General features: G+C 39.4%; 1 protein-coding gene across 1 annotated transcript in view; it reads right to left on the reverse strand.

Annotated features, from left to right (window-relative positions):
• Window positions 1–1,226: 1,226 nt before the first annotated feature.
• The window catches only part of LOC110106787 (AT-hook motif nuclear-localized protein 1), a 64,674-nt gene continuing 40,229 nt past the window's right edge, over window positions 1,227–25,671 (reverse strand). Inside the window, exons 3-5 of the mRNA XM_028701247.1 lie at window positions 15,935–16,066; window positions 2,563–2,724; window positions 1,227–1,822 (exon numbers count right to left, since the gene is read on the reverse strand). Of these exons, the coding sequence (XP_028557080.1) occupies window positions 1,550–1,822; window positions 2,563–2,724; window positions 15,935–16,066 (567 nt within the window). The 3' untranslated portion in view covers window positions 1,227–1,549. The remainder of the gene's footprint in view (window positions 1,823–2,562; window positions 2,725–15,934; window positions 16,067–25,671) is intronic.

The following is a 25,671-nucleotide window of genomic DNA, read 5'->3' on the forward strand; positions in this document are numbered from 1 at the left end:
CTCTTCTTCTTGCTTGGGTCCCCTCTTATGAGAAATGAGGAGTTTATTTATAGATTTTATGGAGTGGCATAGCTCGTAAATAGGTGTGAGATCAGGGGCAAATAGGGAGTGGTCGAACGGACGGTTGATATTGAACCCCTTGATCGTGCACCGTTCGTCAGACATTTGAAAGTCTTAGTGATGTCGTAATTCGGCAATCTTGGGCTCGTTGGATTCATCTCGTCGAACCGTTCGATTTGACTATAAGCTCGTTAAAATCGGAGACCATTTGGTAACTGAAATTGTGGTTCGAGGTTTCCAACAGCACTTCGGGCTCTTGAATTAGGCTCATTTGGGCTCGGATCGAGTTGAATTTGGTGTCGTTGGGTTCATATTTCCGAGACGCTCAGTTTGATTATAAGCTCGTTGAAATCGGAGTTCAGGTGCTCCCAGATTTAATTTTTGAAGTTTTCCGTTCGATTTTGCCTCGAGATTCGTGCTCGATCAAGATAATTTTTAAAAATATATAAGGTAAATTGCTATTGTTGTAACCTGTAAGGAAATAAGAATATTTGTTATTTTTTTGTGTACTGATTGTAAGTATTTATTAGTAATTTCAAAGATTTGTTTTTTTTTTTAGTTTGCTATTGCTGATTTTGAAATAAGTAAACTTGCTCAATGCTAAAAAATTTTTGAAGTAGCACTAATATTATTTTTAAATTGTAAATCTACCTAAATTTGTATTTATTTTATACACTAAATAGTTCAAACTTAAAAAACAATTTTTTTCAAACAAATCAAGTCGCCGGGCCATTTTGGATTGACCCGAAATTCGACCAGCTCAAATTCGGGTTAAGAAAACTGACCCAAAATGGAAATCAAGTTGGGTCAAAACAAGTCGGGTTGAAGTCAGGATTTGACATGAATCCGACATGCTAGCCCACTTTGAAACCCGAAGGTCACAACCAAAACCAACGTACATATGAAACCTAATGCTTCATTTAATACAAATTTTTCATTTATTTATTTAAACGTTGCTTTAAAAAGCAATAAGAATGCCGTCCCAAACTAAAGTTTTGTTTGGGACAACTTTCTTATTACTTCTTAAAATAGTAAGAAAACATCGTTTTAAAAAGCACTAAAAAATTGCCCCAAACGAAGCCTAAATCTAATTGAACAACCCAAATTCTCTTGCTCTATTTTATTAATATTTTCTAGAAGATTATTTTTTATTCTAGAACTCATTATTGCTTTCAACTTTCAAGCACATTCTTTTATTTAGTTATGATAACAAGCAAATGCTAGACAAAGGACACCAATCATCTGAGTTTGACCTATTCTTTTATTTGTATCACATTGGCTGCAAATACAAATTCCATCAAAACCTATTCAATTTTAGAACAAATGGGCAAGCAATATTGTCATGGATTATATCAAGTTGGTCCATCAAATTTGAAATACGAATTGCACAAAGATGAGTTACAGGACCAAATCAATCAGATTTTCGTAAGCTTTTACCAAGAGGCTCAAAATTTATGCTCTATAAGAACTTCACTTGTCTCTTAGAGTTTTACCCTCCAGGAAGAGAGGTGTTAATATCCGTTGTGGAATTCCTTGCATCATGTACTGAAGCATCTAGAGTAGAAGACAAGTTTTCTTCTCCTCTAAAGGAAGAAGTTCCTACGATAGGATTTGGTGCTGAAGAACTGAGTTGCCCTTGCCCACCACTGTGAGTCTCATCTATATCCATGGTGGACATTGGAATTGCAACAGTTTCTGTAGCAACGGATGAATCCTGTTTCGGTTTCTTTGTCTTCTGCTGAAAAAAGCTGCCAAGCACCACCTGGAAGAATGATTACAACCAGGATTGAAGTAGTTGCAAGTATTTTAGTTGAGAATCTGAAGTACAAGACAAATATTTCCGTTTAAGACAACTTAAGGGGAAAAAATTTTCAATTCAGATTCGTCGCACGATTACAATAGGCAAACTCAGATGAATATCAAATGCTATCCAAAATGCTCCCAAATCAAGGAAAATACAATGACAATAATAACATCAAGTCTTTATGCCACTACATGGGGTCGGCAACATGAATCCTTTTTCTTCATTGTGTCCTATTAAGAGTCAAATTCTCATTTAAATCTAATAAATAAAAGGTCATCTCTAATGCTTTCTAACCAAGTCTTTTTAGGTCTACCTCTACCTTTCTCAACATAGGCTAGATCTAATGCATCTACTCTCTTAATGTGGTCATTATAAGACTGACGTTTTATACGATCAAACCATCTGAGACAACACTCTGATCAAGGTAAATAGATTTGATGAATTTAAGTAAACCACCTAAATGAAAAATACTCTTTTTTCATCAAATTTTCATAAATACGGTAAAATAATAATAATAATAATAAAGTTAACCTTAGTGGGGATGAAGCAAAGGACAGATGGAGTGAAATAGCAGAATGTGGATGCATGGCTGAGTACGTGGAAACCAAAAGCTGTGGACTACTGGAATACATATAACGACTGTTATTCAAAAGATTTAACAGTGAAAAAAATGGACGATAATCGACAAGGAACTTTACCTTCACGGGACTAGCAGCGATCAAAAGCCCAGCGACTGCTCCCCCTAAAACACGACCATCAGGGCTTGCTAATGAGACACTAATACCACCAGATCGGCTTATTGTTCCTCCATTATCATTTGGCATAAATGAACCAGACAACGAAAGTATCTCAAACCAGCCCTGCAAAACAGCACAAGCGCACAAGGCACATAGCAAACAATGTTATAGTAGAATGGGAAATAGCAAAACCAGATAAATAGAATTCGCACTGAATCTCAAATAGACATTATGAAGCATTGCAACTTGAGGATTTATATGGATCAGGCATACGGGGTATCCTTTCAAATGCAAAATTACAAATTGTTTATTTAAATGTTTGAAATGCCTATTTGGATATCGCTCCGACCCTTCTTAAGTGAGGTTAGGACTTAGGGTGCAAATTGAGACAGAAACCATCTCGCTGCTTGCCCACCAAATGAACTAACCTAACAAGCAGCATTGAACAGCTTATTTTAACGAGCCCACCTCAGGAGATATTAAAGCCTTAGACCTCTTATTTTTTCCACATAACCTTGACTTGTTATCTTATAATTTTTTTTCTTGAAGTGCAGTTATCTATTGTATAGGATAGATTGAGTATATATTTCATTTAATTATTGGCCATAGATTTAGGTTTCATTTCTTCTTTTTTTTCGGGGCAAAACTAGATAGCTAAGTTTAAGACTTTATAAGTTATTTCATCAAAGGCAGTAACTAATAATTTCCAATTCCAAATTTTTTTACAAAATACCAAAGAAACAATCCTGTTACCTGCAATGGTCCATCCTGTGCTTAAAAAAGCAGTGCACTTTATTTACTCTAGCAAGCAACCGCTCTCGCAAGCAAACAATGTTTAAGTTCCAATATGTTGGAAAATCTTGAGGGGAGCTTCTTGTTCTTCTTCCTCAATCTTGAAATCTACATTCTTGAGATCAAGAATAATTTTGTTAAATTCATCTATATGCTTTCTCAAGTCTTTGCTTTCATTCATTTGCAATATGTATAAAGATTCCTTCAGATACAACCGATTGGCAATGATCTTTTCAAATATAACGTTTCCAGCTTCTCCTAGTGATGAGGACATCAGCAGGAGATTTGTGGGCTCCGAAAATTCGGCCTCGACCTCCGCTCGCTTTTCTTATTCGGCGAGGGAGTTTTAACGAACTAAGTTCCGGGGTAAATTTTGGAAGGCAGATGGGTTTGTAGATAAGACACTACCCAGAGATTTCGCCCTCATTTTGTGAGGACTTTATGATCTGAGTTCTGACTTCCTATAGGCGCAAGCCCCTATAGTTAATTACCCCTCCCGATCACGAGAGAGAACTTTCGATTAAGGCTAGTCGTCAATCAGATACGTATAGAATACGTGTTATCTAGCATATAGTAGCAGCAATGGATTTAGGTATTGGTAGAAATTTGAAAACTGGATTTGGATTTGAGAATTTGGGAAGTTTGGATAGTTTGATATTTAAACTAGAAATTTCACCATCGTGTACTTAAAGTGGATGGTGGGGGAATGGATGATGGGCCCGATCAAGATCCCATGGTTTCGTCGTCCCGGGCCATCGTGGTCCCTGGTCTACTTAGTCAGAGGAGGTAGTCGACCCAACCTGACAGAAGGATCCTTGTCGGCAGCCATGGGTTGCTTCGTCCAAGGGGGCCTTGTAGACCGGGGTTGAATGTTTGTCTAAGGGGACAAATTTGAATCCACCTTAGCTGACAGAGGGCTTTGTGCCCTATCGATCATATCCTATTGATTCATATCTCAAGGATTTAACGCCATTAAGGAGCGTATTGGCTCTAGCCATAACCGCTATCTGTGGTGCCATTTGGCGGCAAAACCACTCGGTTCAGAGGGCCCCGGGTCATAACCGTTTACCTGCAGTGCCATTTGGCGGCGAAACTGCCGGTTAGAGGACACGTACCACGTCCTTACTGGCAAGAGATTGTTTGAGAATGGATCATAGTGATATTTCGACTAGGCATTTGGCTCTTTGTGAGCTAAAGTAAACTTTAATTTATCCACCCCGACAAACTGTTGCGGAGGGTGGACGGATTTTGCTTTAAGTGGTTAATGGGTTGAATTCACTTGTCAACCCGCGCAGCATCCCTAGACGTCACGTGTGTACCAATAACACGCTCGCCGGGGCCCATGCGGGTTTTATAATTATTTTCACCCCTTTTAGTGTACCTATGTGTATACAATTTATAGTGCACGTGCAGGGGTACTTATAGAATAGACGCCATATGTCTGCTTGTACGAATGTTGCAGATCCGGTGGCGTGGCGTAGCAGCTTCTGGATTTAGTGGTTCGCTGCTTTGTACAGGTAGACTGTCGTGCACTAATTATTGCTTTATGTGGGCGGATCATAGTGCACTAACTAATCTCCTGCTTTTGGTCGTAGGAGATTGCACTTGTGGTATTCTTCATATATTTTATGGTAGTCTTTGATCTTTTCAGTACATCTTGCCACTACTGCATGTAGGTAGGTAGATGTCTTCCTTTTCGTACTGAAATTGACTTCAGGATACTGCATTTACTGAAGTACTTCTGCATCTACCCAAAGTGGCATGTGGCATGTACATTTGTCTTTGTAGAGAGCTGATATATGTTGCAGATCTTTTGTTCTCTTTCATGCGGATGTGATATACTCCTTGCATGTTGCTTGTCGTTGATCTTTCATTTGCATGGGCATTGCAACATTCACTGCATGATCCTTGGGTTCATTTGTATATTAGCAAGCTATTGTGTTCGTCTGTTATCCTTTACAAAAAACTTATGAAGGTTTTGTGTGCTCCCTTGCATATCTATCATCTTCGTCTCTTCTATATTCTTCTTGCTCTACTTGTTCTCTTGCCATATTTACTATACATGATGACGATGGACCCATCACTATAATTATCATGTGCCTCTTAATATTCTCCTTGCTGGTGAGATGTAGGGGCCTCCCAACCCCACCAAGAATTTGGCATGTATGAGATTTGAATGAATCACACTTCTTGATTAGCGCTTGCATTCTAATTGGCATGATGGTTTTATTGATATCCTGACCATTCTTCAAAGCAAATCCTTTATTGTTATTTGTGGTTTGTAATATGTAGAATGATCCTTCACCTTCACTCATGAGTAAATCCCATTTATTTGGAATCTTAGCATAAGTCCTTTGTTATCACACAAAGATGATTTGAGTTACACATGATGAGATTACTGAATTACATTTATCTCTCAAATGAAATAACAATTTTTTATCACTCATCGAAGACATTGTATTGTTGAATGTAAGCATGTCATTGCAATCACTCCAAATTACCCACATACTTGATTGAGATAGAAGCATAAATATGCTAAGTTGGAATACATGGATCCCTTATTTATCCGTTTGGTATTCATTGGAGTACATGTCATAGGATGACTTAGATTTTACTTACTCAAGTTCCTTGTGATCCTTTGAGTTCAAACCATATTCAAATCAAAGTCCAAACATAATTTGCTATGCCATATTCAAGTTTAAGTGAATTTCAAGTTCATTTTATTATTCAATGCCGAGTTCTCTTGAGTTCAAGTCCGAGTTCAATGTCATTTGCAAGTTCAAGAATGAGTTCAATTCAGCTTGAGTCCAACTCAAGTCTTACACAAGTCCTCCATGTTCGTTCATATGGCAAGTCTAAGTCCTCACTTGGTTCAAACCAAGTTCATGTTTATCATGCTTAAGTTATGGTTTATTCAGTTTTGAGTTCAATTAAGTAGATTTTGGTCCAACCAAGTTCAAGTCCGGATCTTTGTTCAATATAGCTCTTGCATGTCCTTTCAGTTCAATCAAGTCCATGTCCCAAATTGCTCCAAGTCCTTGGATTTTCAATCCAAATTTCGGCAGCCTCCCGGCGTCTCCCCCGTTAAGGGGAAAAAAACCAAGAGGCCGCCTACCCGCCACGCCACCAAAGGCGTGCACGGTTGGTGTTTGTGAGACACCGCGGCGGTTGTATTGTTTATTTTTCTCCCACCACGGCCAACAAAGGCGTGCTTGGGGTTTTAAAAAGCATTTTTTTGAAAAGATAGCATTTTTTGATATTTCCCCCCGCCCGGGGGTACTTATAAGCGACCCCGCCTCGCCGTAGGTGCCGCACCGGGGTCCCATCCCACCACGCGCACCAAAGGCGTGCTTGGGGCGGTTTTCCGGTTCGCCACGAACATTGAAACAGAGTTTTGAGTTTAGAAAATTTCATACCTCCGCGGGGTTTGTCGGGGTTGACACGTGGATCGAGGGGTCACTCGCCTCCCTCGTCGTAGGTGTCGCACCGGGTTCCCTCCTACCACGCGCACCAAAGGCGTGCTTAGGTGGTCTACCGGTCCGACGCGAACATCGAGGAAGGAGAGTGGAGGGGGATTATTGAAAATTTGATTTGTTAAAATTTAATTAAATATATAATTAATTAATCATAATTAAATCATACTACTTATTATTAATATTATTAAAATATATTTAATATATAATTAACTGAATATATTTAATTATAAATAATTATTAATTAAATAATAAAATTAACAATCATTTATAATTAATTAAATTAATTATAAATGACTATAATTATTCATTAATTAAATAATTAAGAATTAATATAAATAATTAATTAGTAATTTAATAATATAATAATAATTAATTTAACATTATTGATAATTAATTTAACTAAATTAAATTAATTATACTAATATGATTTTAATAATTATTTAAAATAATTATAATAATTATAATAAAAATAAAACCCTTCCTTCCCATCAAGCTCTCTGTTTGGCATTTTTACGGGATTTGGCCGAAGCAGCGAGCAGAGGGGAGAAATTACCTTCAAAACGAGCAAGCTCCCGTCGTTACTTACCAATTAAAATGCCGTAACTTCCAAAACGACAAGAAGGGAACGTCGTTGAGGAGCAAAGTCGGTCAATGGAGGAGAGGGAGCTCGGTTTGCTGGAATCGGCTGAGGTAAGAGAATCCTCTCTTCTCTCTGTCTCTCTCTCTCTCTATCTCTCTCTCTGTGGACGGATCGAGCAAGGGAACCGGGCAAGAGGTCGGCGGCCTGAGAGAGGCAGGATTTGGCTCGGCTAGAGTGGAGGTCGGATCGGGAGCGACGGGGGTGGCGTCGGGTCTGGAGATCGAAGAGGAGAGATCGGGATTGTTCGGCTAGAGTGGAGGCGGCCGGAGCTATGGGATCGAGGAAAGCAGAGAGTTAGAGAAGAAGCTGCGGGATTTTGGAGGTCGTGGAAGAGTAGAAGCAGCGAAGAAAGGCTTCGTTTGGGTCGGTATTTAACGACCTCAGAAATCAGCGATTGAGGAGGCGTACGCAGGAATCCTGCGAGGAGACTTGGACGGCGCCGAATCGGCGTGATTTCGGCAAGGTATCGCGGATCCGACGGGTAAGGGCAAGTATACACATTGGATTTCTTCCTTCTTTCTTTCGTTCTCTGAGTTTTGGTCAACAAGATTCTAACGCGTCTATCATAGGAGACACGTAGATCGACGGCTATGATTAGGAGTCCTTATTTGTGATGCATTTATGTTATGATTTTTTTACCATTGTACCCTTGAGAGGGATTAGTTCGTGTTGTAGCACAAAGGTCTTTGAGGCCTATATATGAAGGCCCTAGCTTTTGTATTAGAGATGATGATGATTTTGAATGAAATTTCAGCACTTGTTACTTCTCTTTGTTGTGAGTTCTTGAGAGAGGCGATAAATCGAAGAGAGAGCCAAGCAATTCCCGTCAGTCACAGGTAGAGTCCGGGCTCGCGGTTTGTATTCGTTCTTATTCCCCTCTCCCTTTCCTTCACCCCCATACCACCGGCCACCCACATCCTTCCCCCCAACTTCCGGCCTAACCTCTTTGTGTCTTTTGTTCTTTGAGGCCTATATATGAAGGCCCTAGCTTTTGTATTAGATAGAGACCAAATACCCATAAGGGTAAAAATGGAAAAACTAAAATAAAAAATGAATTACTACATAACATGACAAAATAAATAAAACTCCTGATCGTGGCCGTCGATCTCCGGTGTCTCCGATGGCACACGTGTCGAAATTGCTGACGATGTCCTCATCAGTCCGGGCTCACGGTTTGTATTCGTTCTTATTCCCCTCTCCCTTTCCTTCACCCCCATACCACCGGCCACCCACATCCTTCCCCCAAACTTCCGGCCTAACCTCTCCCCTCCCACTCCACACCCGCTTGGCCAAGCTTTCCCCAAGCCCCAAACCCCCGATCTCCTCCCCAACTTCCTCCAAAACAGTCGGCCTCCCTCCTCCTCCTCAAACCGCCAGCATCGCTCCCTTCTCCACCTCAAGCCGCTCACCTACCTAGCCCACACCCTAGCCACTGACCCACTCATCCACAAGTCCCTTGATTTCAAATTCAAATTTCCTCTTAAATACCTTCCTAATTTATCCTATTATTAATTTGGAAAATATCTTAATTTGAATTCAAAAAGATTTGAATTTCAAAAACCTTTCATAATTAATAAATCTATTTTAGGAAGCTCCTCTAATCGCTTCAAATCTAAAATTAAATTGGATTTAAATCCAAATCCCACATTCATTGCATGTAAACACATTCGTAACGAATGTGGACACCCTTCCCCTCCCTCCTTTGGCCGGCCCCCTACCCTTCTCTCTCTTACTTAATTCATCCCATTAATGCTCTCAATCAAAGCCCCTCCCATCTAGGTATGCCGCCCCACCCTAGCTCAATTAGAGGAAATTCAAATTTTGAATTATTACCTCCATGAAATCTGAAATTAAATTTCAAATTTTTAAATTGTTTTCCCTCCACCAACATAAACCTAAAATTTGAAATTAAAGTGGCCCCTCCCCTAGCCTTGGCCAACCACCCAAACCTCTCCCTCCTCCACTCCTCTTCTCTCTTGCTTCATACACCATCCAAGGATGAAGAAACACAACTCCGGCCTAAGTCCCCATGAATGGCCGATCCTGAACAAGACCATGAGTTCATATACGACCACTAGGGATGAGTAGATTTGTTGAGATCGCCCTTCTTTGACATCAACTTGGACATAGACCACACCGTCGACGACTACGTTGATCAAATCCTCTTCACTTTGAAGACCGCCATGGACGAGCATCAAGCCTCCAGACAGTGGCAAGTTCTCCAACATCCACGGACTTCTTCCCCTTTGGCTAAGTTTTCGTTGGGCAAAACTGCAGGCGTCTTCTGTCTTTTGATGATGTCATTAAGTTTGTTAAAATTATTCTTCCGCTAAAACGGCCCTTAAGAGTAAGAGTGAGGGAAACTCAAGGTGAACTTTCTATTGTTAACTGGTGTATTTCTATTACTTGTGCATCTAGCTTTACCATAATTTTGTTGTTATTTTAAATTGCCCTTCTAATCTAGTTTGTAACCGCATGCCAAAACAAAATAACTAAGAAATCCTAAAATCTAATCTTGTGAAATATTAATTTTAAAATTAGCAAGCTTAACAAATTTTATTAAATTCCTGCAATCCCTTTTATGTTTCACATTAACTAGGCTTCTATAGTCGAACCATCTTTGGCTACTTCCCTCAACACTTCATTACCGAGTGATAGAAGAATCGCATTATGAGCCTTCAGTTGGATTTTCCTAGCCCTTGCCGTGTCAGTTATAGTAGCAAGATCTTCCACGGAAATCACCTCAGAAGTTTCATGAAAAGCCTTCATTTTGATTCTCCATAAGCTAAAATCATTTTCATCGGTAAATTTGTCAATTTCGAGCCTTTGCATCAACATGATCTTGAATAAAAATGCAAGCTATGATTTATGATTTTTTGACCCAGACAATAGAACTCGGTTCTTAGCCCCAACAGTTGCTCTGCCCAGGTGGTCTTATGCCCCTCTACGTGTGTTCCCTTGGTCCGATCCCGCGCCCTCTCGTGCAGCCTCTCACTCCTGGCAACCCATATATCTGCCTTCCGCACGCAAACACACCAGCGGCTTGATCTGCTTCCGATCACGATACCAGCACCGACCTCGCGGCCCGATCTCACGTTCGGCTTGTCGTCTCCCACTTGATGGCTCCCTCGCACGAGCGCAATCACCCACACGCCTTCCCACAAGTTATGTTCAGTTCCTGTTTATCCCAAGACAAATTATTAGGTCCGGTCATCTGACAGAGAAATACATTCGAATTTTTCTCTATCTACAGTAAAAGCGCAGTTACTGTAGCAGTTGCTCTTTGACTATGCTTTTACACAGAGAGAAATCCGGATATATCTCTTGTCAGGTGACCGAACCTAATAATTTTCCCTATCCCAGGGTATCCGCGCCTCCAATCCACTCCAAACCCACTTCGACCCACGTGACACTAGGCTCCAGCGACCAATCTATACCGTCCGCCAAGAAACTTCCTCCTTCCGCTCCACCAGGCTTTGTTCACACACCTCCCGCAACCTCCTCCTTTCTTTCTTGGGCAAGAACCTTCCTCCACCTCCACCTAGCTCTAATACCAATTTATTGGATAATCTTGAGGAGGGGAGCTTCTTGTTCTTCCTCAAGAATCCCAATACAATCCAAGTCCAAGTCAACTCTGAAGATTTTCCAAACTTTCTCTATAGATCATATGAGAGAGAGGATGTCGGAAAATAAGAAAGACATGAAAAAAGAGGTAGATAGACTCCAAAGAAAATAATCATCAGAAAAAGAATGCTGCTTAATTTGTCACTAGAGAAAGGTGTCTTGTTGTTAAAGAATAAACAACGCGAGATATACAAATGCTATAATACAGAGAAAAGATTAGGGCAATTTTAAACAAAAGAAGGTAGAATTAATTTTCTAACAGGAAGGAGATGCCCTCAAAGGTATGGATTATAAGAGACCCTTCCAAAAGTACCATTCCTACTAACAAAAGAGGTATTTGTAGATGATCAAAGGAGGATTTGTTCGTTTCCAAAACATTTTTGTTAAAAAGGACTGTCACATCCCCTAACGACCATAGTATCAATAGTTTGAACAAGGAGCATCCAGGCTTCTACGCTTTAACAACTCCTTTCTTTTAATTTTTAAAACTGAAAAACGAAAACATTAGTTGTTGCTTTTGGTAGAAGATATGACATTCAGTTTTCTTGCCTACTGGCTCACTTGGCACAGTTAATTTAACAAATGCGAATAATATAGATCATCCAATCTCTTTATAAAGATGAATCCTGAAATCATCACATACACAAAAAGATGAACACTGTATACAGGAAAATTTGATTTCTTTTCAGATAATACACGTGAAATTCAATCAATTTCGGATGTGTAATCTTTTTCTGGAGCCATGCATAAAAGACCCACTCTCTTTTTGAAGACATGGATAAATATCTTGAGAAGCCATTCACACGAAACAAATTTTCTATTCAGATCATGACGATGAAATCAAATGTTTTTTTTAATCTATCATTTGGGAGCTTCGGCTCTATTTGACACTATATGGATTAAATTTGGCCTATATTGGAGCCATCTTTATAAAATCCAACTTTTTATAAGACCATAATGATAAAATATCATTTCTTAAGCCATATGTATGATCTGCAGCTTCTTTTTTAGGTCATATGGACCAAATACAATCTCTTATAAGGTCATTTTAATTATCTATGATTTACAGATACAAATGTATATATAAATGCAAGGAATACTTGAGTTATAATTTTTATAGTGTTTGGTATGAAGTAAAATATATATAAAATATTTTTTAAGGAATTTAGAATGCTTAAAAAGCCTCAGTTTATGATCCGAGTTATTACTTCCTATAAGTGCAAACTCTCTTAGTTAAATACCCCTCTTACTGTGTAAGAGATAACTCACGATTAAGGATGAATAGTTTTAGGTGTTTTAGTCTCGTTTGTTGAGGGATGGTGGTAGACACAATAAAGATCCCATGGTTTTGTCGTCTCGGGAATACTGTAAGTTTCAATCTACCAATACTAGCAATTGTTGATCGTAGTGTCCAGTAAATATGATTAGCAACTATGGGTTGCCTCCTCTTAGGTATCCCGAATAAACTGAAGTAGTTAGATATATGTTGAAATTTATTGCGTCTTGGGGTTTACATTTGATAGAATACCCAGTAATTGATTTAGTTTGAGACTTACGACTTCATTTAGAAGTTGTCCAGTTGTTTGAATTATTTGGGGAATTATTTTAGGGCTTACGACTTCCTTTAGAAGTTGCCCCTTAGTTTAGTTTAGGACCAGGCTTACGGCTTCATTTAGAAGTTGCCCGGATGTTTGGTTTATGTCGGGGCTTACAACTTCCCTTATAAGTTTCCCGTATGATTGGTTTGGAATGGGTCTTACGGTTTACCTTGAAAGTTTATTGTAGGATTTATTTGGAATGGGTCATTATGACTTTTCTTGGAAGTTGCTCGGTGTTTATTTAAAAAAAGGTGGGTCGTACTGGGTCATACTGCTTCACTCAGAAGTAGCCCATTAATTTTGTTGGTGGTCTAATACTTCTTATAGGAGTTCCCCAAAGAATATGCCTTACGACTTCCATTGAAAATTGTCTAGTTGTTTGGGTTTTAAGGTTGTTGTACTTACTTAAAAGTTTTCCTAACGTGTGAGTATTATAACTTCACTTAGAAGTAGCTTGACTTTAAGAAGTGGGTCATATTGTGCTTCACTTAGAAATAGCCCGATTTGTTTAAGAATTGGGTCTTATTGCTGTTAGAAGTAGCCCGTTTTGTTTTAGAAATGGGTCTTATTGCTTCTATTAAGACCCAAACTGTACTGATTTGTGTTTATTTGTTTGCAGGAGTTTGTGCTGCTTTGGAGCTTACATAGGAGAAGCTTTTGGAGCATTGGAGAGTTTTGAAGCTTTATTTGGAGAGTGGTTTTAGTTTTTTAGGAGTTTTGTATTTAGTTGGTGTGAGTTGTATTAGGTGGATTAATGTAAACATTTCTCCTTTTATTGTATTTTTTTATTTATATTATTATTCAATCAATTAGTTAACAAAATGAATTTTAAAGTGGTCAATTAATGAATTAAATAATTAAATGAAGTTACCAATTTTATGATTAATTAAATAATAAGATTTTAAATTTATTTTGAATTGAATGATTAAGTGTATTATTAAATTGCTCAATTAATTAAATTTTAAAGTTGTTTTAAAATTGATTAATAAATTTAATTTTTAATTTCATTTGTATTAATTAAATTGGAGATTTTAAATTAATTAATTAAATAAATGGATTTTATGAATGATTAGTTAATTAATTAGTTGATGAATTTTAAATTTATTTTAATGTTGATTTATTAATTATTTAATTGATTAAATGAGATTTTAAATTAACGAATTAAGTACTAGATTATTAGAGTTCTCAAATTACTCTCCAAATCTCCTGGAAATTCGACACCTTCCCGGCGTCATTTCGGCAGCCTCCCAACATCCCCTCTGCGGAAGGGAAGGTCGAGACAGCATTTGTCGTGGTTTCTACTCTCCTGAATCAAAGATCAATGGTGCGATGTCTTCGAATTTAAAATCCATCGCACCCGAATCAAAGATCAACAGCGTAAGACCTTCAAATTAAAAATTCTACCGCCCAAATCAAAGATCACAGTGCGGGTCTTCGAATTAAAAATTCATCACATCCAGATTTAAGATCAATGGCGCGGGTCTTGAGATAGAAATTCCATGTCACTTATATTTGAAAAAAAAATTGTATTTAATAATACTAATATATTATTATTAACTTTTTAATATCGACCGACTTCAAGGTTACATGATATGTCAAGGTTATGAATCTGTAACGAGATAGATAGTAATAGTTTTTAACCTTGTATAACACAGAACTATAAGGTGTTGAATCGAGAACGAGCCCTTGGCATATACCACGTGTGGGTATCACGGAGAGAATAGTTGATCGCACGGAGGGTTTAGACGATATGATCGCACGGAGCATGTAGCGAATAGGGCCTTTGCGCTCGAGGCGGGGCTGTTTCATGCGGGTTAAGGTCGGACAGGCACGTACTGCACCTATGGGATGGCTGTCATGCAGGCGAACTTGCGTGGGCACGGGTCTGGGTCACGCAAGCTGGTGCCGCAAGATCAAGCTTAGGTCGGAGAGAGCTGCGTGAATGAGAGTCTGCATGCAAGACGAATAGGCGGGCGGGAGAACCGCTCGGCTTCGACTCTACGTGCGACTGAGGAAGACGAGAGCGGGATTGGAGAGCAGAACAGTTTCTTCTGCGTGCGTGAGGGTTTGAATGAGAAGGAGAGAGCGAGTTGAGGATGTTTTGTGCCGTGAGGGAAGTTACAAAAACGAACCATTACGTCTTTAGGAATAAACCTCGCGAGGTGGGTTCGGCTCGGAAGCAGGTGCATTGCTTCATAAAGTTGTTCGAATTTTCTATTTTTTTCAGTCAACAATTGGATGGTAAAACAATCGTTGATAGCTAAGTTTGGGCTTGACACGAAAAATAATATTAAAATCAAAATATTATTAAACCTATAAAAGATTAAATAAGGGATGATTATACTAAAGAGATGGTTGAAATATCATCTATTGAAAATAAAGGCTTACTGGCATGAACATGTACAACAAAAGAGGAGAAAATGAATCCATTAAATATGTAGAAAAAAATGATGTCTCAATATTAGAAATTAAAAGAGACGGTAAACTAAAAGTAACATGGATAGAAGTTGTTCAAAATGATTTGCAAATAATAAATTTAACATCTTATGTAACATTTAATTAGTTGGAATGAATTTAATGATGATGATGAATATAATTCTGACTTCCCTTGATAACCTAGTAGATATTAGCTTATTTTTATTATTTTCAGCCTAATCTTACAAAAGGTCATGCACTTATAAGCCAAATAGCCGTGTGATCTACACCCCAACAAAGAAAACATCTAGAATGATGTACAAGATAAAAAAAATTTACATAACCATGGAGAAGCATTTATAAATAGTTCATTTTCTTCTTTCCAATGACTTTTACACAAGCTAAAGTAAATTCTTAACTACCAACCTTGGTAGTCCATGGTTAACTTACCATATAAGAGCATCTTCATCTTCCGTCTTAAGTCTTTGCTTAGATAAAATCCACTAAAGTCGTATTAAATCAACGGAGAAGTAATGCCAATAATGTCCGTACAAATCATAACACCAATAAGTTGTTGACATAAATGTGAGATAAATATATTATAATATTTAGCCCAAAATACAAATTTCAGTGAACTTCAATGAAAGCAACATGCTGATTATAAGAAGCACGACAATAATAAGCTGTTGTAAGTGTAAAAAAGTGTTCTACATGTAACCCAAACGCATATATGCATAAAAAAAAGTAAAAGAAAACTTAAAAACTACAAGGATATGTTAGTTTGAAACCTCATAAGTCAGTGTGCCGCCAGAAGAATCAGGTTGACGAAGAGTAACATTTGAAACCACGCCATTAGCTGACAAAATACAAACAGCCAGTGGCCCTTGTTGTGAAAAAGAAATTATCTTCATGGTAACATCCTAGAAATGAAAACATACATGTCAGAAAATAAATATAAAAACATAACTTCGAAACATTAAAAGTTCCGTCGTTTTATAACAATTGTTATAGCATAACAATTGTTAAAGCGGCAAATGCTACTTCAGTATAGAAGTGCAACTATAAAAACTGTGCAAGCCATTCAAGTTGTAACCAAGCAAAATTTACATAAACATATATACACCATCATCCCTCGATATCAAATTACTTTCCTTGGCACTATGCCACTATATAAATGATAAATGGGAGAAAATATGCATGAGCATTTATATTTTGGTGTCCAAATATACAAGTGTTCCTGCATGATTTGCAAGCGAACCTGATTAACCCTCTAACTATGCATAATAATAGTACTGCATTCACACTTGTATGAATGAATTAGGTTAAACTCATAAGCCTACTCTTGCCCACCTGAGCTTGTCCAAGCATGTCGCAAAGGAAGCAACCAACGTAAGACTTAGTTTGGGATACCTTTCTTATTGTTTTCTAAATCAGCTTTTTAGTAAAAAAATAATTGTGAAGAGGAGGAGACCGACAGCAAGTTGGAGGAACAAGACGCGGCATGAGAGCACCTACACCTTGATGTGGCGGAAGTGTCCCTTAACTCAGTGGTGAGATTTACTTCAAATCACACCATAAATGTGAGGGGACAGATCAGGGAGTGTCTATTGGTAGCCTTGGTGGATAGCGCGGAAACTCACAACTTCATCTCAAATCGAATTGTGGACCAGTTGGGATTAAAGTTGGTGAATACAAGGAACTTTGGAGTCATGATGGGGACAAGGAAGAAAGAGAATAAGGGGAATTGCAGGAGGTTGGTACTGACACTCCAGTGCATACATATAGTGGAGAATTTTCTTCCCTTAGATTTGAAGAGTACTGATGTGATTCTAAGGATGAAGTGGTTACAGACGATCAGAGAGACGAAGATGGACTAGAAATATTTGACTATGAAGATTCAAATGGAGGGGAAGAGGGTAGCTTGTTACAAGAAGATGTCAGCCTGTGCAAAATCATAGTTTCACTCAAAACCATGGTCAAGGAGATACAGGGAGCAGGGTTGGGCTATTTGGTGGAGCTGTAGAGCTTGAAGGAGGTTCGAGATTCAGAGCCAGTAAAGGTCCCTGAGCTTGTACATTAGCTTTTGCAATAGTTTCCTAAGATTTTTCAGCAACCTAGCGGATTACCGCCACCCAAGGACCACGAGCACACCATTCCCTTAAAGGAGAGAACTTCTCCTATCAAGGTCAGACTGTACCAATACATGTAGATACAGAAGGATGAGATTGAGAGACTCATCAAAAAAATGCTTGAGGCAGGGATTATTAGACCCAATGTGAGCCCCTTTTCTAGCCCAATTTTACTGATGAGAAAGAAGGACAACAGTTGAAGATTTTGCGTGGATTATATGGTCATAAATAAAGAAATTGTGCTAGACAAGTTTCCAATCCCCGTGATCAATGAGTTGCTAAATGAGATGTTTGGGGCGATCATTTTCTCGAAGATTGACTTGAAGTCAGGGTACCAACAAATCAGAATGAAGTTGTGGGATGCGCACAAGATAGTTTTCAGGACCTTGAGGGTCCTACGAGTTTTTGATGATGCCTTTCGGCCTTACTAACGCTCCAGCCACTTTTCAGTCCCTCATGAACCGAGTATTTCAACCCAAACTCAAAAAATGTGTCCTGGTAATTATTGATGACATCCTAATTTATAGTCGTACGGAGACAAAAGCATGTTGGTCACTTGAGGACGGTACTGGAGACTTTGAGTAGCATTAGCTGTATGCCAACCTAAAGAAATGTTCCTTTGCACAACCAAAAGTGGAGTACCTAGAACATTTGGTGAGTAGAATAAGGGTAGCAGCAGACAAGTCCAAGATTGAGGCCATGCTGGATTGGCCTTTACCTAAGAATTAAGAGGGATCGTGGGTTTCACCGGGTACTACCGGAAGTTTGTGCGAGGGTATGACACGATTGCATGGTGACTAATAAAACAACTGAAGAAGGACAAGTTCAATTGGGGAGAAGCAGCACACATGCCTTCGAGCAACTGAAGAAAGCTATGACCAATGTGTCAGTATTAGCACTTCCTGACTTCAACAAATCATTTGTGGTGGAGATGGATGCATGAGGATACGAACTAGGAGCAATACTCATGTAAGATCATCAACCCATTGCTTATTTAAGTCAGGTGCTCACGGCCAGAGCGAGCCTTAAGTTTCTATATGAGTGAGAGTTGATGGTGTTTGCCCAAACCATCCAAAAATGGATACGAACTAAATAAAGCATGAGGACACAATGGTGATTGCCTAAACCATTGCCTATTTAAGTCAGGTGCTCACGGCCAGAGCAAGCCTTAAGTTTCTATACGAGTGAGAGTTGAGGATACAAACTGAGGAAAGCCATGACCAATGTGTCAGTATTAGCACTTCCTGACTTCAGCAAATCATTTGTGGTGGAGATGGATGCATGAGGAGACAAACTAGGAGCAATACTCATGCAAGATCATCAACACATTGCTTATTTAAGTCAGGTGCACACGGCCAGAGCGATCCTTAAGTTTCTATACAAGTGAGAGTTGATGGTGATTGCCTAAACCATCCAAAAGTGTAGACTCTATTTTATGGGGAGACACTTTATCGTCAGGATATATTAGAAGAGTTTGAAGTTTCTACTGGAGCAGATGATGGTGACTAAGGAGCATCATAGGTGGTTATCAAAGTTACTTGGACATGATTTTGATATTCAATATCACCCAAGACTAGAGAACAAGGCAGCGAATGCACTATCAAGGAAGTCGAATGGGTCACAATTAACAGCTATATCCATACCTATGGTCCTAGACTGGGAAGCCCTAAGACATGAGAGAGAACAAAATGAGGGCCTAAAGAATATCAAAACTAAGTTGTTGCAAGACCCAGACAGTCATCATGGTTACATGCTGAGGGTGCCCAAGCTGCAACATCAGGGGTGGGTCTTACCAAGGATAGGGCAAATTCCTAAATTGTTGTAGGTGGCAACGCAGTTAGAGGACACGCATGAGTTTAGAAACCTATAATCGGATGTCCGTAGAGTTATATTGGGTAGAGATGCGCCGAGATGTAGAGGACTGGGTGGCGAGATGTGATGTGTGCTAGCGGCACAAGTACTTGGCCATGACGCCATAAGATTACTATAACCTCTAACTCTACAGGAAATGGTGTGGGAGGAGGTGGCGATGGACTTCTTTGAGGGGCTATTGTGTTTGAAGGGATTTTTTGTGATACTGGTAAAGGATCATCTGAGCAAGTACGCACAGTTCATCCCTCTAAAGCACCCTTACACCGTTGTCTCTGTGGCTCCAGCTTTAATATGGGAGGTGGTGCGCTTACATGGATTTCTAGAATCCATTGTGCCAGATAGAGACAAGGTGTTCCTCAATCATTTCTAGGAGTTGTTCCATTTACAGGAGACAGTCCTGAAGAGGAGCACAACATACCATCCCCGTACAGATAGCAATACGAAGGTAGTCAAAAGAAGAATGAAGACCTATTTGCGATGATTTATATCAGATACGTCGAAGAGTTTGGTAAAGTAGATTGCTTGGGCCGAGTATTGCTACAACACTTCGTACTATTCAGCAGCACAGACCACCCCTTTCATGATTCTCTGTGGAAGAAATCAACTTCATTTAATATATTATGGGCATAACACTACACCAATATCTAGTATAGATCAATACTTAAAGAAGAGGAACAGGATATAAGCAAAGCTCATGGGACATCAATTGAGGGCTCAGCAGATCATGAAGAGAAAAGCTGATGAGCATAAGAGAGAAGTATACTTTGAGCCAAGAGACATAATTTACTTGAAGCTGAGACCCTATTAGCAGAAGATGCTAGCCAGGAGGAGGAATGCGAAATTGTCCCCACGATACTTTGGGCCTTATGAGGTTTTAGAACACATTGGAAAAGTGGCCTATCGACTCGGATTACTATCATCGTCAGCATTACACAGGTGGGCGATAGAAGAGAACACACTGTCTTCACTACCCCTGAGTTTGACGGAAGACATGGAGGTCATTTTGAAAACCCTGGGAGTAGAGAGGGTGTGCCAAGGGAAAACAAGAGCATAGGAGGTACTAATCAAGTGGAAGAACTTGCCAGAGGACAAAGCCATTAGAAATGACATTAATCGAAGAAAATTGTGAAAAAGATGGAAAAGTGCAATTATTTAAAAAAAAGAAAAGAAATGAATTGCAATCGTAAGGTAGATCCACAAGAAGTTAAAAATGGTGAATCTGATCTTAAAATATTGACCCTTAGAATTTACATTTTACCCTATCATATGTCAAGTTACTTATGTTATCATAGGTTGTCTCTAGCAGTGCAAGTCTTTACTTAATATTGATCAAGTTGCAAGCCCAAAGAATATTCAAGAGGCTATATAGACCCAAGCAAAGAGATAATTTAATAAATAATTGATATCATTAAACATGGGATGTTGAATTACTAGAAGGGGAGAAACTAGTTGACTGTAAAAAAGGATTTAGTACTAAATATAAGCCTGATAGCACAATATAAAGGTAAAAGGCCTGTTTAATTGCAGGGATTCACGCAAACTCTTGGAGTATACTAACAAAGACATTCTTCAAGAGTCTTACTATCATCAGCAGTCGATCTCGATTATGGGCTATACCAATTTGATGTCAAAAATATTTTCTTAATGGCAGACTTGATGAAGAGGATTGCCCTTCCTATCGTGTAGAAGAGAACTCTCGATTAATGATGAATTAATTTTTTAGATGCACAAGTGTTTTAATCTTGGTTATGGAGGATGGAGGTAGACCTGATCAATATCCCATGGTCTCGTCATCCCAGGAATGCTATAGTCTACCAATACTAACAATCATTTATTGTAGTATCCAATGAATCGGATTAACAATCATGGGTTGCCTACTCTCAGAGAAACCGAGTAAATTGAAGTGGGCAGTGATAGGTTTTAGTGTTATGGTGGTTTGGTTTGGATTGGGGCTTACTGCTCCATGTGGAAGTTGCCGGTATGTTTGGGTTTAAGGTCGAAGCTTACGGATTCCATTGGAAGTTGCTCGTAGTTTAGATTTATATTGAGTTTTATGGCTTCCATTGAAAGTAGCCCGTGTTTTGGGCTAAAAGCGAGAATTACAGCTTCTATTAGAAGTAGTCTATGTGTTTGGTTTAGGGTTGTTCACTTAAAAGTTTTCCTAATATGTCAATTAAGTGTTGTTCTTATTGCTTTCATTGAAAGTAGCTTGTAGGTTTGGGCCAAAAGCGAGTCTTACTGCTTCTATTAGAAGTAGTCCATGTGTTTGGTTTGGGATTGTTCACTTAGAAGTTCTATATTATGTTAATTAAGAGTGAGCCTTACTGCTTTCATTGAAAGTAGCCTATAGGTTTGGCCTAAAAGCGGGTCTTACTGCTTCTATTAAAAGTAGCTTGCGTGTTTGGTTTAGGGTTATTCATTTAGAATTTTCTCTAATATGTTAATTAAGTGTAGGCCTTACTATTTTCATTGAAAGTAGCCCAGTTTGGATTTGGATAGGTCTTACGGCTTCTACATTTAGATGTGGCCTGGGTTTGGGTTCAGGGTTGGTTTACTTCACTTGGATGTGGCCTGGGTTTGGGTTCAGAGATTTTTGTTTTTATTGGCATATTATTAAAACTGAAGTTAGAGAGGCTTTAAAGAAAAATGAAATGTGGGGAAACTATTGGACCTGATGATATTCCAATAGAGGTGTGAAAAAGCTTAGGAGATGAAGGAATTTCTTGGCTTACTAAACTTTTTAATATTATTTTGAAGACTAAAAAGATGTTAGATGTGTGTAGAATGAGTGTGCTCATTCCTATCTTTAAGAATAAAGGTGATGCACAAGATTGTGTAAATTATAGAGGAATTAAGTTAATGTGTCATACTATAAAACTATGGGAGAGAGTTATTGAGCATAGGTTACGACATAATATTAATATTTCTCAAAATTAATTTGAATTCATGCTGGGGAGGTCTACTATGGAAACCATATATTTATTGAGAGGTTTGTGGAGAAGTATAGAGGGAAAAAGAAAGATCTTCATATTATATTTATTGATTTAGAGAAAGCATATGATAAAGTTCCAAGAGAAGTGCTATGGAGATTTCTAAAAAAGAAAATGATTAATAATGTTTATATTCAACTCATTAGAGATACGTATACTGGAGCTATTACTTGTGTTCAAACACAAGGTGGTTTGACCAAGTATTTTTCAATTTCAGTTGAATTACATCAAGGATCAGCCTTAAGCCCATATCTTTTTGCTTTAGTCATGGATGTTCTTTCTAGAGATTTGCAAGAGGATGTTCCCTGGAGTATGCATTTGCTGATAATATTCTTCTTGTTGATAAAACTAAAGAGGGAGTTGAAGGTAAACTTGAATTATAGAGGTCAACCTTAGAGTCTAAAGGTTTTCGTTTGAGTAGATCAGCAACAGCTCGATTATGCGGCAGAACGCTCAGGATTCCCGAACATCTCCAAGAACCCTTCAACATAAACCCAAGAACCCCACCGGACGCCCATATAGGGATACAACACTGGAGACCGACACACGGCGCAATCAGTTATTGAAAAACCATTAAGGATTCATGCCCAACATACGACTCGGACCCTATGACCTCCAATCTGTTTTCCTGGACTGGCTCAAAATCGGATGGAACACTAGCATACTCACTTAACATGGCTCACGTCTCTCAAAGCGAGAAAGTACCAGCACTTACGCTGAAAATGCAAGCTCCACTGGTGGCCAACCTTTAACCTGACAACTATGGAACATGGCGTGAACTCGAGGAGACATCCGTATAACGTGGCAGGACTAATCGAAACAGGGAACTAGGAGAAAATACTTACCACACTTCTACTTGACCCTATGCTTTTAGATAAGTGGAACGCTACCAGGGAGAAGTCAGTCAAAGATACTCCCGCTTCGACGATTTCCTGATTCGTTGCACGGTGAGGAAGGCCGCTGACCCAACACAGACTTCTTTCTTATGTTAAAGTGCCTTCGGGAAGATTTTGTATAATTCGCAACGTAACCATGTTTGCCTGAGAGTAATAGACAACGCTCGAGGCCGCCTGCATTGCTTGTACTTGACTGAGAGAGTCCAAAACCATTCCCACATCTAGGCCAGTTTGAACTCCGACCCAACCGTAATCGGTTCTTCCACCAGACAAGCCTCAAAGCCGACCCACAACCCCTGGATATCCGCACCGCTAGCCGACCCGCTGCTAGTTCAACCTCATCGTACCGGACCTTAAAGTATGCACCCGAACGAGAACTGCCCAGCCCAATTCGGGAACCAAATGCTATAGGTGTCATGATACGGGCACATCGCCTCGCAATGTTCATAGTCCCTATAGGTCACCATAATAAAGAGGTTGATGACTATGAGAGGATCAACCCGAGACTGAACTTAGTTCATCATGGTTTTGATAAGAGGAATGATGTCTCTTATACGGTGGATGAACTTTGGGGGTTCACCCCCCCTGCAATCGTTAGATTGCCTGCCCAACCTAAAACCGATGATGATTTGGAGAATGACTTCATCTTCCACTACCTTACGCTAGGATTGGGGATAAGAACTGGTAAGGTTATTGTCGATAGCGAAGTTTGCATCAACGTGTCTCTTCAGCAAATGATTTCCTTGAAGCTCAGATGTAAGGGCCAGCACCTCAACCAATCGTATAAGGTAGCCTGATTACTCAACCTTTCCATGGAAATCAAGATAGTCAGCTTATCACGCTCAGTTTATGGATAATAGAGAAATTTGGTGTGATGTGTTGACGATAGGGGATGTGGGCCAATTATCTTAGTCGGCCTGAACTGTTTGACAACGGACGTCCACATTTATGGGAGGACGAACACCGCTGCGTGTTCGAGCACTAACGGGAAGAAGATTAAAGGATTCCTCACCCCTGATCCGGATAAAAGTGAAGCTATATTCCCTAAGCCTAATAAACGGCCTTACAACTCTTAAATGTGAAAAAAGTGGTCCATTGAACTTCACACACGTCCATCCATGTATCGCCTGGTACTAGAAAGTGGATGATCTGATCATGTGAAGGGCAATCCCGAAAGAAGGTAAACCCTGTCTAGAGAATTTGCGTGATGGTTTCTCCCGAGGAGCTACCTGACTCAATCTCCACCCTTAAAAGTACATCCAACATGTCATTGACTTGGTTCCTCCTGGAGCATTCCCTGCCTAACCTCCCTCACACCCTGGATGACCCAACGAGCACAGCTGATGCTAAAAGGCAAGTAGATAAACTTCTACAGACGAGATTTATTATAGAAGCCATAGCCCATGTTGCCGTTTCTGCCCTCCTAACTTCCCAAAGACGGCTCTTGGAGAATTGGTTGACGCGTGCTATCAACAAGAATACCGAGTTAAAATATCGCGTTCCGATTCCCGACTAGACACATGCTATAAGTTATTGACGGGGCAACGCTGTCTCCAAGGTTGATCTTAAGAAGCGGATCATCAGATCAGGATCCGCCAGGGGATTAATGGAAACGGCTTTTTAAGACAAAGAGGTTGTATGAATGCGACTGGTCATGCCTTTTGGTCTTATAAGCTTCCTAAGCAAGTTCATGCGGATTATAGCCAAGTCCTACGACCCTTTCCTCAAATAAAATTCGTGGTCGTACTACTTGATGATATCTTAATCTAATAGTAAATCTGTAGACCAATACATTTGGGACACTATGAAAACAAGTATGTGAAGAATTTTGAGGAATAGAACAGTTAATATTGCGAACCCTCAAAAGTGTGTTTCTACTGATAGTGTGACCGTTTCTGGATTTATAATCTGATCCTCGAGGAACTCACCGACGAGAAGTTTAGAGCGTCATCTAGTGCCTCTGAGCCTAAAACTTAAGAGATGTTACGGAGTTTTCAACGGATGCCCACATTCTATCGGAGGTTTATTAGGAATTTAGCACTATATGGCACCTCATAATGACCTGCCTAAGAGAAAGGCGAATTTCACTGGACGTTACATGCACTCAGGCTGTTCGAGGAATTGAAAGAAGAAATGGTTGAAAGGCAGTCTGTTATGCTCTCCCTGATTTCCAAGTTATTTGAAGTGACGTTGTGAGCATCAGGAAATCGGATTGGGTGGAGTTATCTCAGAAAGGACACCTAGTGACATATTTTAGCGAGAAGTTATATACGACATCCGCCAGAGGTTATTCCTAACCTATTGACAATGAATTCTACGCGGATATGCCAATCCCTCAGAACTGCTTTTCGGAGACCATTTAAGCTTCTGGCCCTACAAAATTTGTGAATTTCTGATTATGAGACCTTGAGGTACAATTTAACTCGTGAAGAACTCAATGTCCCGCCATGGTCGTGGTATTTATGCAAGAATACACCTACAACAACCCGACTTAAGGCGGGGCACTGAGATAAAGCTCGATTGCTACTTAAGCAAAAGACTGATGATCGCAAGAAATGAAAACTGAAGTTATTGGATATGACGCCTTACTAGAAGACTATAGGCGACCAGACTTTAACGAACCCTATTCCCTTTTGAC

The sequence above is a fragment of the Dendrobium catenatum genome, unplaced genomic scaffold (assembly GCF_001605985.2).
Source record: "Dendrobium catenatum unplaced genomic scaffold, ASM160598v2 fragScaff_scaffold_1656, whole genome shotgun sequence".
NCBI lineage: Eukaryota > Viridiplantae > Streptophyta > Magnoliopsida > Asparagales > Orchidaceae > Dendrobium > Dendrobium catenatum.